Source organism: Podarcis vaucheri, assembly GCF_965113315.1.
Source record: "Podarcis vaucheri genome assembly, chromosome: 7".
NCBI classification, from domain to species: Eukaryota; Metazoa; Chordata; class Lepidosauria; order Squamata; family Lacertidae; genus Podarcis; species Podarcis vaucheri.
This window is the reverse complement of record NC_138765.1, coordinates 20005293-20019304: the sequence shown is the minus strand read 5'-3', so window position 1 is coordinate 20019304 and position 14012 is coordinate 20005293. Positions and strand designations below refer to the sequence as shown.

The window sequence follows — 14012 nt, the reverse complement described above, 5'->3', positions numbered from 1 at the left end:
GCAGGAGATGCTTGGAAATGGTGGCGCTAGTAAACTAGCGGTAAGTGCATTTCTATTACCTTCTCTCATTTTCTTCTGTGCTATTATTTAGGAAGTCAGAATTTCATCCTAAAACATGGCTGCTGTCCTTATTGGGAGGCAAATAACATCGCCCCAAGAGAGTCTCTCCGATGCAAGCTAAAGTCTTACAAGTACTAAAAGTGTTTTGCTATCTGCAAAGCCTTCAGGCACCTGACTTCCAGGCGTCTCCCTCCCCCAGGACACTTTTGAGCATCCAAGGCCTTTTGGTAATAAATGTTGGTGGCAAGGAAAGTTTCTTCACCTGATAACAAATAGAGTCATGTAAGGCGTTTAAGCCTTGTACGTGTGCATTATATAGGATGATGTTTTTCTCCTCTTTGTAGGCACTTGCACCTATGCTTAGAGGTTAAGGCTATCCATAAATATTCATCATGATGGCTGTTACACTACCTCAAGTACCAGAGGCCTTATGCCTGTAGACGATAGTTGCTGAGGAACTGGAGCAGGAGGCTTCTATTGTACTCTTGTTCTACATGTGAAGTTCTAATAGGCACCCACTTGGTTGATGTGAAAAGAGGATGATAGACCTGAAAGGCCTGGGGTATGATCCAAGTGACTCTTCAACTATTCTCAGAGTAACCTGCCTTTCTGTAAAGATCTTTCTTTTTACTTCCTTGTAGGCAATGGTCCCTATGCTAGCTGGCGGTGGAGGTGATGGCGAGGTAGGTGGTGGAGGTGTAAGGCACAATCCTTTTTCATTGCAGGGCAGATCTTGCCATGAAGTCAGACGTCAATGTGAAGCATCATCACCATCACCTTATTCTGTACATGACTTGCTTGTTGAGGGAAACCACCATGAAAACATGTGTTTAGCCGACCCCTCCCCAAACCATACTCATGCTCCTTCTGGGTTCAATTAAGGGTCTCCTATGGACACAGGTCCTGCTATCAGCTTGATTGTTCTGCAAAAATATTACATATCCGAACATAAAGCATTATGCCCAACCCTCACTTACAAGTGCAGCTGATTCCTATATCTAAACAGCCACAATTTGCCCCCTTGTTGTTTGTGCTCTGCTAGCTGGTAGCAGCTGTTTACAGGCAGAAACCATTTAGAAAGGGAAGAGGGAGAGAGATCAGACCAATCATTCCCCACCCCACCCGTCTCTCTTTTGCTGGCTGGCTGCAGCCATTTTAAGAAGAAACCATGGCAAGAGAGGGAGGGGAGATCACTGATTAGACATGTTCCCATAGGAAATATTGGAGATTGCCAGCTCATTATGCAAAACACGTGCCCCCAACCAACAATTTATTGGGAACTCATTTTGTTCTTTAAGTGGGACCTCATGACGCATTGAACATATATGTGATTCTGGGAAGTATTCTAGGTTAGTTATAGACTCCGCTAACCCAGAAATAGTACCCCGGGTTAAGAACTTTGCTTCGGGATGAGAACAGAAATCACGCGGCAGCAGCAGGAAGCCCCATTAGCGAAAGTGGTGCTTCAGGTTAAGAACAGTTTCAGGTTAAGAACAGACCTCCGGAACGACTTAGGTACTTAACCTGATGTACCACTGTACTGCAAAGGGTCTGCCCATTGACTTTTCTCTTCCAAAAGCAATGGAAAATAGAAATGTTGCCTTGACTAGAAACTTTGCCATCTGGCAATTAAAACAGCAATGGAATGTATCGCCCACACAGGAGGATGGCTTACCTGATCTCCCAACAGCTGCATCCTCACCTCCTTCTGGGAAGAAATGGGGAGGGATGAGCTGGTGAGGAGGTCAGCATGGTGCAAATGTACTGGTGGATCTGATCCCATGATCCTGCTGGCAGGTTTGTCCTGCACCTGCCCCTCTATCACCCCACCCCCAATTACTCTTGCTAAGTAGCAGCAACTCAGCTGTCAAGAGGTCAGGTGAGTGCAGTTGCCCGCCATGGCACACACTACTGAGCGCAGCTAGGGCCAAGCTAAAACTTTGCTGACTGGAGAATGGTGGTTTCTTCATGCAATGAGAAACCAAAGCAAATGGGGGTGGACCTATGAATATGTGCATTAACAGAGATAATTCTCATGTTCCCCTTGTAGGGCATGTTGTCTATGCTTCCCACAGGTGATGATGATCTAGAAGGTGGTGGGGGTGCTGCGGTAAGAAACTCTCCCTTTTAATTCCAGGGCAATTCTGAGGGCAGGGTTAAGGATGTGGCCCCAATCACCATATTTCCTCTGCACACACAAGTAGGCTGTGAGGAAGCCTAAAGTATCCCATCAAAGCTGAATTTTAAACAAAACATCTGAAGAAGGCTCATAAGTGATTCAAATTCTACAATGTGTTGTCAAAGAAGAGCTAAATGTCATTTCCTGTCTTCCATGTACAGAAGGATTAATACATTTCCTTTCCTTTGTAGGGATCGCTTAAGAAGTTTTTGGTAAGAAACCATACATTGTAGCCCTTGTAATGTTAGTTCCTTCAGTCTTTAGTTGGTTTTCCTGGGCATCAGGACAGTAGAAGAAACTATCTAATATATCTCTTATTAGGGTGCTACTCATTTATCTGATATTAGGTAAAGGTAAAGGGACCCCTGACCATTAGGTCCAGTCGCGGATGACTCTGGGGTTGCGGCACTCATATCGCTTTATTGGCCGAGGGAGCCGGCGTACAGCTTCCGGTCATGTGGTCAGCATGACTAAGCCGCTTCTGGTGAACCAGAGCAGTGCACGGAAATGCTGTTTACCTTTCCACTGTAGCGGTACTAATTTATCTACTTGCTCTTTATGCTTTCTAAGTTCTAGGCTGGCAGGAGCAGGGACCGAGCAACGGGAGCTCACCCCGTAGTGGGGATTCGAACCGCCGACCTTCTGATCGGCAAGCCCTAGGCTCTGTGTTTTAACCCACAGCGCCACCTGTGACCCTATATCTGATATTATCACAGTGCAACTGCATAGAGAGTATGAGAGACACCCTGTGCTTTTCAATATACATTTTCCATCCCACTGAGGCTCTTTTAACTGCTGTTGTTTGGGTCTCTGTTCACCTTTCCCAATTTAATTAATTCATTTCTTTGCAAACCACCCTGGGTACGATGACTGAAGGGCAGAATAATAGTAATAGTAATAGTAATAGTAATAGTAATAGTAATAGTAATAATACTTTGAAGGCTGACACCATAAAAATGTGAAGTGAACTTTATGTGCCACTTGTAAAAAGGGCGTGGCTTCCAATTGGCTGCAGAAGATTCATGCACTGTATCGGAAGCCATAGAAGCCACATAGGACGTTCAGCTTCCAAAAAATTTTGCAAGCCGCAACCCTCAGTTCCGGATTTGCGGTGCTCAGGAGCCGATTTTTTCAGGAGCCAAGCCGTTCAACAACCAAGGTACCATTGTACATGAATTGGTTGAGCCAATGCAGTGTGCATTGTTTAGGGCAGGGCCAGCAGCACAGATCCTATTCCCCCCTTGTTTAAATGTGTGCGAGAAACATGGTGAAAGGAGGAAACAGGGAGGGTGTCATACGTCCGTAAGTCCTTTCAGGAGCCACCACTGGCAGCAGTCCACTTTAGATGGCACAGCACACCGTGGCCCTCAGCTAGGGTCAACTGCAGAAGGCAGGTTTCTTCACCCAATAATGAACCAAATCACACAGTGCACACACAAAAAGGAGATGTGGACATGTGCATTACAGAAGATTATGTTTTTCTCCCTGTTGTAGAGCATGATGTCTTCAGGTGGCGGTGGTGATGAAAAGGAAGGTGGCGGCTCGGTAAGGGAATAACTGGTTATGAGCCAGGAGTTCTTATTAAACATTTGTTCAGACACCATTATTCAGATACTTGTTGCTTCTCCCCAAGCGCATTCTAAGGCTGCAACCCTAACCCCATTCAACTGGGAGTAAGCCCCACTGAATTCAGTATGGCTTACTTCTGAGTAGACATTTACTTGTTCAGTGCTACTGAGTTTCTCAAACGTGCTCCAGGAAGGAATGCCTTCTAACCAAGTCACTGCAAAGTAAAAAGCCTACACAAACTCCTTCTGCAAAAAAGAAATAGGCACAAAGACTAGCATGGGATGCAAAGAGAGAGCCAACTATGAGGGGTGTGGTTTGCATAAGAAGGGGTGAGGCAAGGGACCCACTGAAACCCTATTGCCTAAGGGGCCACAGAAACCTGGATCTGACCCTACAAGGTCTGACAACACAACAGCAGTTACTGATGCAAATGCAACTCCATCATGGGGCAGAGAACAGATTTCTTTGCCTGACAACAAAATACTTTGGCGCCAACTCCAGGTGTCTGTGGTGGGTCTTTGGCACCCCCAATAATCTACATAGGCACTATCTCTATGGAGCCCTGAGTGCCTCAGTCCCCTCAATATTTGTAGCAGGGGGGCCAAGCCCCTGCAATGAAGAGGGGAGCTGGCCACCCACCCGATCCCCGCCAACACAGTGACCAGGCCAAGGCCACCACTACAAGGCCTCCACTGAGGCCCACCACAGACACAGCCCTGGAAACACACCTGCGGCCACAGTAGGCCCCAATGGGGGCCCCATGGCAGATGCAGAGGTTCAGTCACTGCAGTGGCAGCAGAGGACCAGTGGACACGAGGCAGCGGGTGGTGGCTGGTGGAGGCTGAGCATGGAGCCCAGTGTAATGCGCATGTGATGTGTGAGCAATGTCAGGATGTCACATTGCACATGCATGCGCCGCTGGACACCCACAATCTGGGGCACAAGTCAGCACCTCTGACAAAATATAAAATCATATAGGATATGCCCAAGATGGAGGCACCAAAATCAGTGTTAGAGAAGAATTCCGTGCTTTCCTTTTCTTTAGGGCCTAATGGCTTTGCTTGGAGGAGGAGGAGGAGGAGGAGGAGGAGCTGCGTTATCGGTAAGATGCCTTCCATTACATGGACTATGAAGACAATAGTTTTATCGCAGAATGAATGCCCTTCCTAAGTTATAATGTTGGCTCCTCCCAATATCTTTCCCCCAGTTACTTTGTGCTCTGTTAATGAGTATACAATGTGCACAACAAACTTCTCTATCCTGGCTGGCACACCTATAGAAAAACATGAAATGGCCTCAGGAGTGAACATTTGTAAGTAAGTTTCAGAAGGCACTTAGGTTGTCTTTGCTAAATGTATTAGGTGACTAACAAACTGAATAAATTAACAAAACAACAACAACAAATCCTGAAAAGTTGAATGCAAGGTTCTTCTCCGGCCATCAGCTAAGCGATTCCCATTTTACTCTATTTTGTGTATGTGTTAGAGGGTCCAGAGCATAGCCCCTGCAGAAATGGGGAGTCTCCTGTATAGGAAGCTGGCTTATGCCCCTTCAGGCTATGTGTCTAGTCCTGAGAATGCAGAAAACTGGAGATAGATACATTTACAGCAGGCATGTCCAACCGGTCAATCACGCTCTACCTATCATCCTCACCCCAAAAAGCTCAACAACTCTGGTCAATCCAATGGATAGATCACTGCCAGTTTTTTAATAGCTGGTGTAGATCGCAGTCTCTTGGGAGTTGGACATGCCTGATTTACAGCGTGGGGTGTTATATGTCCATCAGCCAGAGAAAGATTAATGCCTTTTCTTCCTTTTGTAGAGTCTAATGTCGATGTTTGGAAATGGCGGCGGTGCAGTAAGACATTTTCCATTACCTTCTCCCATTACCCCCCCCATTTTTTGGGTGGCGGGAGGAGGGGCAGTCAGAATTAATCCTAAAATGTAACTGACACCTGTATGGTGAGGCATGTTGCATCATTGCAAAACATGCCCTTCAGTTGAGATTTCTGCATTGCACAGGGTTGGGCTTCCAATTCTACAATTCTATGAATCCATGATTCTATGAACCCTTACAGACAGTAAGGACAGTTTGGGACCTGGTAGCCTACAAACTACTTACCGTATTTTTCGCTCCATAGGGCGCACCGGACTATAGGGTGCACCTAGTTTTTAGGGGGGGGAATAAAGGGGGGGGGGAATATATTTTTTCCCTCCCCAAAGGGCAAAGAAGCCAAGACAGCGAGCGGGATCCATCCCGCTGGCTGTCTTGGCTTCCTTTTTAGCTGCGCACAACGTCTCCAGCTGGGAGAGGCTGCGTGCGGCTTTGGCAGAAGCCAAAACAGGGAGCGGGATGGATCCCACTCACTGTCTTGGCTTCGGTTTTAGCTGCGGGGATGGGGCGGGAGAAGCCCAAGCTTCCCCTGACCCCAGCCCCCAGAACAGGTCCGGGATCGGCGGCAAGGTTGCACCGGAGCTTGCGGGGCTGGGGGCGCGCTCCGAAGGCTTGCAGATAGCTGCCTGAAGCCCGGGGAGTGCAGTGGGAGTTGGCGCTGCGCTCCCTGGACTTCAGGCTTCAGGCTGCTATCTGCAAGCCTTCGGAGCACGGGGGGGGGGACTCCTGCTATGCTCCGAAGGCTTGCCGATAGCTGCCTGAAGCCTGGAGAGTGAGAGGGGTTGGTGCGCAATGACCCCTCTCGCTCTGCAGGCTTCAGCGAAAGCAATGCAAAGCCTCCGGAGCGCGGAGGGAGTGCTCCCTCTGTGCTTCGGAGGCTTCCCGTTGCTATCGCTGAAGCCAAGGAGCCTGCATTCGCTCCATAGGACGCACATACATTTCCCCTTCCCCAAATACGGTACTTCCATGTCTGTAGCACATTAAGTATACTCTTTTCGGCTCTGCTGTTCCTCCCTACCCTCGGTATTTCTTGGGTAACTATGCTCCTTTTCCCACGGCCACCCCTTCCCCTATTGTTCCTGTTGTATCCAATCCAAAATAGTAATGATTTTAATTCTGTGAGAATCACTGCAGCTATTATTCTTCAAAAGAAGTGGCCACGCCAGCAAACTGCATTCAGTTTTGGCAGAAAATGAAAATGTTTTGTTTTGCCTTTGTTTTTAAATCAAACTTTAAAGATGACCTGCAAGGAAAACCACTGGATGTATCTGTGTACAGGTCGGCTGACATAATCTACACTAGATGCCAGCAAATTTCATCCACATATGTGAAAATGAAAAATAAGCTATTATTAGATCCCCCATTATAGTGAATGAGGAGAAAACAGACTTGTTTTTAACAAACCTTATTTCATTATTGAAAATCTAATCATATAGGAAAGATACAGAGAGGCTCTGAAACACATCAGGCTTCTTCCCAAAATCTACAGATACAAGTTGCCTCTTCTAGCTAGCGCACACGCCTAACATTTACACCCCACATTTCCTCAAGTTGCTCATGCTGAATAGTATAGGAAGACTGAAGTCACCACCCTTGGATCCAATAATTGTCCTCTAGAGGCAACCAGAATTTGACAGCTGAAGCAAGTACTTCAGCTTGGTGGCATGGTCAGCTCTGATCCTTTATTGCTATTTCATGTATTTCATTGGATTCCCAACTCTAGTCTCTCCTGATTCCCCATTCCAGTTTTGAGGTTGGCCCTTTCATTACTATCCAAATGGCTCAAGAAACAGATGTACCTTCTGAACAAGCAAAGGGCCATATTTTATGTCCCTTATATTCCTTTGGTGCCCCATCTGCCCCCATTCTATTGGCATGATTGATCTCGAGAGGAAGAAAACACTCCTGGCTAATACGTTCCCTATCTCTTTTCATTGCAGGCTGGAGCAGAGAAACAAGAGGCAAGAGCAAAGGTAAGACACTCTCAAGAGTCACCTCCCTTACTTTCAGGCCCATCATAATGGATTTGAGATGGAGTGGAGATTCATACACACATCCATATGCATTTCTTCAAGAAACTACTTGGCGAAATTAATGGAATATACACACTTCCTTTGCATGCAGTCCCCCCCCCCCAATATGCCTTTGTGTACATTAGTTGCTCTAATATGCACATGTGTGTGTGTTCATTTCATTTGCACTTTTTACAAAGCAAACAAGCACATTCCTCGGTAGAAGAATTGCATCGCATAATTCAGAGAAGTGTGGATTCTGGAGGGTAGCTGTTTATTGCTTGTTTATTGTTCCATGAAATATGAATTAGATAGATTTGCCTGAAAATGTGAACCAAATGAATTTCTCCCTCTCCCTTCCACAACGGAGACCCTTAAATGAGACAAGGTGCAGCCTGGCTATTGCAGGTAGGGATAGAGGAGGTGAGAAATCTGATTCCTTTCTCATTTGAAGGCCAGCCTCCCCAGCTCACACTTTCTGAAGCAAGACGCAAACCAAAACACAGCCATCCCCCAAAATTTGGACGTCACATTTTGCAATGCAGTTCTCCAGCATGCATGGTGGAAGTGTGCCTAAGAATGCATCTACTACTGAAAGCAGCATACAAAATTGGAGAAAACTGGTTTCCAAAAATGCGAACTGGGGAAATTGCATATGAAAATAATGTATATTAGGAGAAATTAGCTGCAAATTGCTGGTGGTGCATTTTCATGAGCACTTTAAATAGTAGTAGTTGCAAACCGATGTGGACATATGGAAAATTGAACTTCCTATGCAAAAAATGAGGAACTGAAATGGACAGAGTTGCCCATGTCAAATTGCAGATCATGTTGGCTTGCAGAAGAGAACAGGAAAGGAGAAAGCACGCTGAGCAGCCTCACTTTTCCTAGCTCAAGGATGGGAAAACCTTTTCAGTCCTAGGCAACTTTCCAGGGGCCACACGCAGTGGTGCACAGTGCCAGAGATAAAGGTGGGCAGAGCAACCAATGTTAATTTCACCTTTGTGTAGGAAGCTGGTTTCTACATGCTTATACTCCTCCATGTCCTTCATCCAGGCATACAAAATGCTTCACCAGAGTTAAAGGACACATGGCAGCCAGGCAAAAAGATTTGGGTGCAAATTAGAGGGGTGTGGCCTGGGGAGAATTTGGAAGGGCAGATAGAGAGGTGGGGGGGCAGTGGTGGTACTTCATGCTCCGGCTCCGGGGGCAGAGAGCAGGCGCGGGTGTGCCTGGCATGCACCCCAGGGGCTTCTGAACAAGCAAAGGGCTGTATTTTCTATCCCTTATATTCCTTTGGTGTCCCATCTGCCCCCATTCTATTGGCATGATTGGTCTCGAGAGGAAGAAAACACTCCTGGCTAATATGTTCCCTATCTCTTTTCATTGCAGGCTGGAGCAAACAAGAATAAAAAGGCAGGAGGAAGGGTAAGACACTCTCAAGAGTCACCTCCCTTACTTTCAGGCCCATCATAATGGATTTGAGATGGAGTGGAGATTCATACACAGGTCCATATGCATTTCTCCAAGAAACTACTTGGAGAAATTGATGGAATATACACACTTCCTTTGCATGCAGTCCCCCCCCCCCCAATATGCCTTTGTGTACATTAGTTGCTCTAATATGCACATGTGTGTGTGTTCATTTCATTTGCACTTTTTACAATGCAAACAAGCACATTCCTCGGTAGAAGAATTGCATCGCATAATTCAGAGAAGTGCGGATTTTGAAGGGTAGCTGTTTATTGCTTGTTTATTGTTCCGTGAAATATAAATTAGATAGGTTTGCCTGAAAATGTGAACCAAATGAATTTCTCCCTCTCCCTTCCACAACGGAGACCCTTAAATGAGACAAGGTGCAGCCTGGCTATTGCAGGTAGGGATAGAGGAGATGAGAAATCTGATTCCGTTCTCATTTGAAAGCCAGCCTCCCCAGCTCACACTTTCTGAAGCAAGACGCAAACCAAAACACAGCCATCCCCCAAAATGTGGACGTCACATTTTGCAATGCAGTTCTCCAGCATGCATGGTGGAAGTGTGCCTAAGAATGCATCTACTACTGAAAGCAGCATACAAAATTGGAGAAAATTCATTTCCAAAAAATGCGAACTGGGGAAATTGCATATGAAAACAATGTATATTAGGAGAAATTAGCTGCAAATTGCTGGTGGTGCATTTTCACAAGCACTTTCAATAGTAGTAGTTGCAAACCGATGTGGACATATGGAAAATTGAACTTCGTATGCAAAAAATGAGGAACTGAAATGGACAGAGTTGCCCATGCCAAATTGCAGATCATGTTGGCTTGCAGAAGAGAACAGGAAAGGAGAAAGCACGCTGAGCAGCCTCACTTTTCCTAGCTCAAGGATGGGAAAACCTTTTCAGTCCTAGGCAACTTTCCAGGGGCCACATGCACTGGTGCACAGTGCCAGAGATAAAGGTGGGAAGAGCAACCAATGTTAATTTTACCTTTGTATAGGAAGCTGGTTTCTGTGTGCATCTACTCCTCCCTGTCCTTCATCAAGGCATACAAAATGCATCACCAGAGTTAAAGGACACATGGCAGCCAGGCAAAAAAAATTGGGTGCAAATTAGAGGGGTGTGGCCTGGGGAGAATTTGGAAGGACAGATAGAGAGGTGGGGAGGAGTGGCAAAGCTTCATGCTCTGGCTCCGGGGGCGGAAAGCAGGCGGGAGAATGGCTGGCGTGCGTCCCGGGGGCATGGTGCACCACCTGCAGGGGTGCGGCGTGCCATCTGTGGGGGCATGGCGCCCAGCATGGGGGGGGCGGTGGCCGCTCCCCTGCCCCCCTCTTCCTCTGCCAGTGGGGGGGGGGCACATTTGGCCTCCAGCCCTCCAGGACCAAAGCCAATGTTTCCATTCTCCAGGCCTCCAGGACCAAAGCCAATGTTTCCATTCTTCTCTCAAGCCTGGAAATAATTATGGCTTATTTTTTTCTTTTTAGGCTGGCGGTAACAAAAGACAACCATGGAGAAAGGTGAATACATATCATGGGGCATAGCACCAGTTCTCCCAGAAGTGCTCCAGGGAACGTGCTTAAGCCTTTTCACATGTTTTGTGCAGGATTGCCGTGAGCAATGCCAGGGAGCAAAGCTTGGGCCACTGGCCCCGCCCCCAGTGCCACACCTTTCCACTGGCCCTGCCCCTTTGATGCACAGAGTTGCTCAGATGTAGCTGATCTGTGTGGCTGGGGCCCCTATGTCTATTCAGAGGCATGTTCTGCACACGTGTGACTGCTCATACTGAGTCACCCATTTGCAGATGCCTGCATTGAACACATGGGTAATAGTATCTTTCGGTTGTTTGAATTTCTAACTTTGCATTCCAGAGGGGGGGAAAGCAACAGCAGCAGTAAAGTCATGTGAGTATCAAATATGCCTATAATGGCATTGCCTCTTCCTTTCTCCTTGTGATTAACCTAAACAATGGTGTCCTGTGTCTTTATTCCAACTGGGGGGAGGCGGAAACTCGCCACGCAATTCAAAGGGGGCCCAAGGGCCACCTAGTCCAATGCTCTGCAAATCAGGAAGTACAGTTAAATAAGCCCAGGTGGATGGCCCCCCAACCTCTGTTTAAAAACTTCCAGTGAAAATTTGCTCAGTGAGAATTGGGCAACTAATTAGGTTTGTTCTTTTAAAACTGCTGATTTTATCTATATTTTGATAAAATTCATGCCTACTCGTTTATAATTTTTAAATTTATTTTATGGCCAAGGTTTTAAAAACTAACATTGCACTCCTATGCATATCTACTCAGGAGTAAGCTCCATTGAGTGGAACATAAGAAGCTACCTTATACTGAGTCAGGTTATTGGTCTATGTAGTTCTCAGTATCATTCGAGAAGGCAGAGGGCCTTCTCGGCAGTGGCACCTTCCCTGTGGGACACCCTCCCATCCAATGTCAAAGAGATAAAGAACTACACAACTTTTAGGAGACATGTGAAGGCAGTCCTGTATCAGGGTTTTTTTGTTTGTTTTTTGACATTTTATTATGTTTTTATATCTTGCTGGAAGATGACCAGAATGGTTGGGGAAACCCAGTCAGATGGGTGAGGTATTATTATTATTGTTGTTGTTGTTGTTGTTGTTATTTACCAACTGACAGCAGCTTTCCAGGATTTCTGATGGGGTTATCTCCCAGCTGGGAACTTTTGCATTCAAGGCATGTGTTCTACCACTGAGCTGTGGCCCTCCTGCATTGACAGCCCTGAAGAGTCTAGAATAGAGATGCAGTGCTGCTTCTGTGCATTCATTTGCCTGTAAGATGAAGGGCCCCAAACGCTCTCTCTTGGAGGATGAGATTTGACCTCATGATCTGTTCACTCCAGGTCATAGCTGCCAACTAGTGGGGGGGGGGACTTGGCTGTGGGTTCCAACAGTGCAGGTTCCGACGTAACTTCCAGTTTCTACTGAAAGTCACACTGGAAGCCCAACGTGACTTCCAAGGCAACGTCGGAGGCCCTGCCAGGCTTCTGACACAACTTCCGGTACAAACCAAAGTCACATTGGAGGTCTTGGACATGATCGTCAAGGCCCCGTGAGGCCTCAGACGTGGTCTCAGAAGCCAGGCCTCAGAAGCACCTCAGTAGCTTGCTGATTAATGTGATGTTGTGACATCATGACTTCACAACGTCATGTTACGTCATGGATGCCATTGGGCACCCATAACCTAGGGCCCAAGTTGGCGCCCCTACATTTTTTGCAGTCATTTTCTTTTATGACTTCTTCCCCTCTCGTCTTTTTCCAGGATGCCTGAAATAGCCCAGAGCAAGAGCTAACAGATCAGAAACCGAAGGAGCTAATTGGGACACCAGTTAGCACACCTTTCTCCTTTCATCCAGAAAGACAAGAAACCTACGTACATGTCTGCAAAATTAACAGAGTCCGTTCCATCAAGGAAAACAGAACATTCGACCTAAACAAATCTTGGTTTAGGGGTGATTTTACTTTGGTGTCTTTAATTAACTATTCCTTTGTCCTTTGGCCCTGGAAAATATTTCATTCAAATAAAACTGAAACCCCAATTGCACAGACATGGTTCTTAATTTGTTTTATTGAGGAGTAGACGATGCTGACATGAGCCTTGATTGTACTCCTAAATCTCGATGTTCATGAAGGTTGTCTTATTCTCTCTGCTACAGCTGTACCATTGCTAGAAAAGATAGCTGCTCACTCCTCTTCTGCTGAGCTGTACAGCCACCAGTAGGCAGCAGGCAGCAATGTACTTACCATTTCTTCTCTTTTCACTTTTAATTTGTATACAGTACCACCTTTTTATATTATTATGCCCAAGGCGGTTTACAGCAACAAAATAAACAACGAAGAACATGCACCTTTAAATAATCTGATCCGATACAGAAAGTCATAATAAAATATAACTTTAAAATGGAATGATTTATATCAAAGAAAGTAATATCCAGTAATATCTATTAGAATATAATAGTACACAATAAAAGTAATATCTATTAGAATATAATTGTACACAATAAAATTAACTCTCAAAACATCAGCAAATAATAATTAAGAATAAATTCACTCTTAACCATTACAATAAATAATTAATAAACCATGATCAATAAAAGCGACTGCAAGTCACAAAGGATAAAACACCACAATACGTACAAAACCATGTACAAGGATCAAATTGAGGCACAAAAATACAAAACTTACAGAATTATTAGAAAAATTATAACATTACCGGCACAGACAGTGTCAGGAGACACAAGTGACCAAAAGAGTTGTCTTGGCACGCCTGCTGAGGGCAAGCAAATTATTGGCTCTGGATCCATTCCAGTCCGGCTTCCGCGCTGGTCATGGGACCGAGACGGCTCTGGTTGCCCTAACAGATGATCTCCGCGGTTTGGGGCTGCTGATTCTTTCAGACCTGTCAGCAGCCTTCGACATGGTTGATCACGAACTCCTGGACCATCGCCTTGCCGACGTGGGGATCCAGGGCACAGTCCTTCAATGGCTGCGCTCATTTCTCTCTGGTTGGGGACAGAGGGTGGCGCTTGGGGGGGAATTGTCATCGCGCCACTCCTTGGCGTGTGGAGTGCCTCAGGGTGCGATACTCTCCCCGATGCTTTTTAACATCTTTATGCGCCCCCTCGCCCAGCTTGTCCAGAGTTTTGGGCTGGGTTGCCATCAGTATGCTGATGACACCCAACTCTATCTTTTGTTGGATGGCCATCCTGACTCGGCCCCAGACGCACTGATCAGATGCTTGGAAGCTGTGGCTGGATGGTTACATGAGAGCCGGTTGAAGTTAAATCCTTCGAAG

General features: G+C 46.1%; 3 protein-coding genes across 3 annotated transcripts in view; 2 read left to right on the top strand and 1 right to left on the bottom strand.

The window, feature by feature from the left end:
• LOC309537582 (uncharacterized protein) overlaps positions 1 to 12510 on the top strand; it is a gene marked incomplete at its 3' end in the record, with an annotated part of 29755 nt that extends 17245 nt beyond the window's left edge. The window contains exons 9-16 of the mRNA XM_082232479.1: positions 5 to 40; positions 702 to 758; positions 2111 to 2170; positions 3734 to 3784; positions 7643 to 7675; positions 9107 to 9142; positions 12136 to 12269; positions 12480 to 12510. Coding sequence (XP_082088605.1) covers positions 5 to 40; positions 702 to 758; positions 2111 to 2170; positions 3734 to 3784; positions 7643 to 7675; positions 9107 to 9142; positions 12136 to 12269; positions 12480 to 12510 — 438 coding nt within the window. The remainder of the gene's footprint in view (positions 1 to 4; positions 41 to 701; positions 759 to 2110; positions 2171 to 3733; positions 3785 to 7642; positions 7676 to 9106; positions 9143 to 12135; positions 12270 to 12479) is intronic.
• The window catches only part of LOC309537649 (uncharacterized protein), a gene marked incomplete at both ends in the record, with an annotated part of 243324 nt that overhangs the window by 79620 nt on the left and 149692 nt on the right, over positions 1 to 14012 (bottom strand). The window lies entirely within an intron of this gene.
• Positions 1848 to 12761, top strand: LOC309536624 (uncharacterized protein). Its single transcript, XM_082230760.1, has 11 exons — positions 1848 to 1857; positions 2111 to 2170; positions 2431 to 2451; positions 3734 to 3784; positions 4854 to 4910; positions 5631 to 5666; positions 7643 to 7675; positions 9107 to 9142; positions 10678 to 10710; positions 11062 to 11094; positions 12480 to 12761. Exons 2-10 carry the CDS (start codon positions 2114 to 2116, stop codon positions 11086 to 11088), a joined length of 351 nt encoding a protein of 116 aa, XP_082086886.1. The 5' UTR covers positions 1848 to 1857; positions 2111 to 2113; the 3' UTR covers positions 11089 to 11094; positions 12480 to 12761.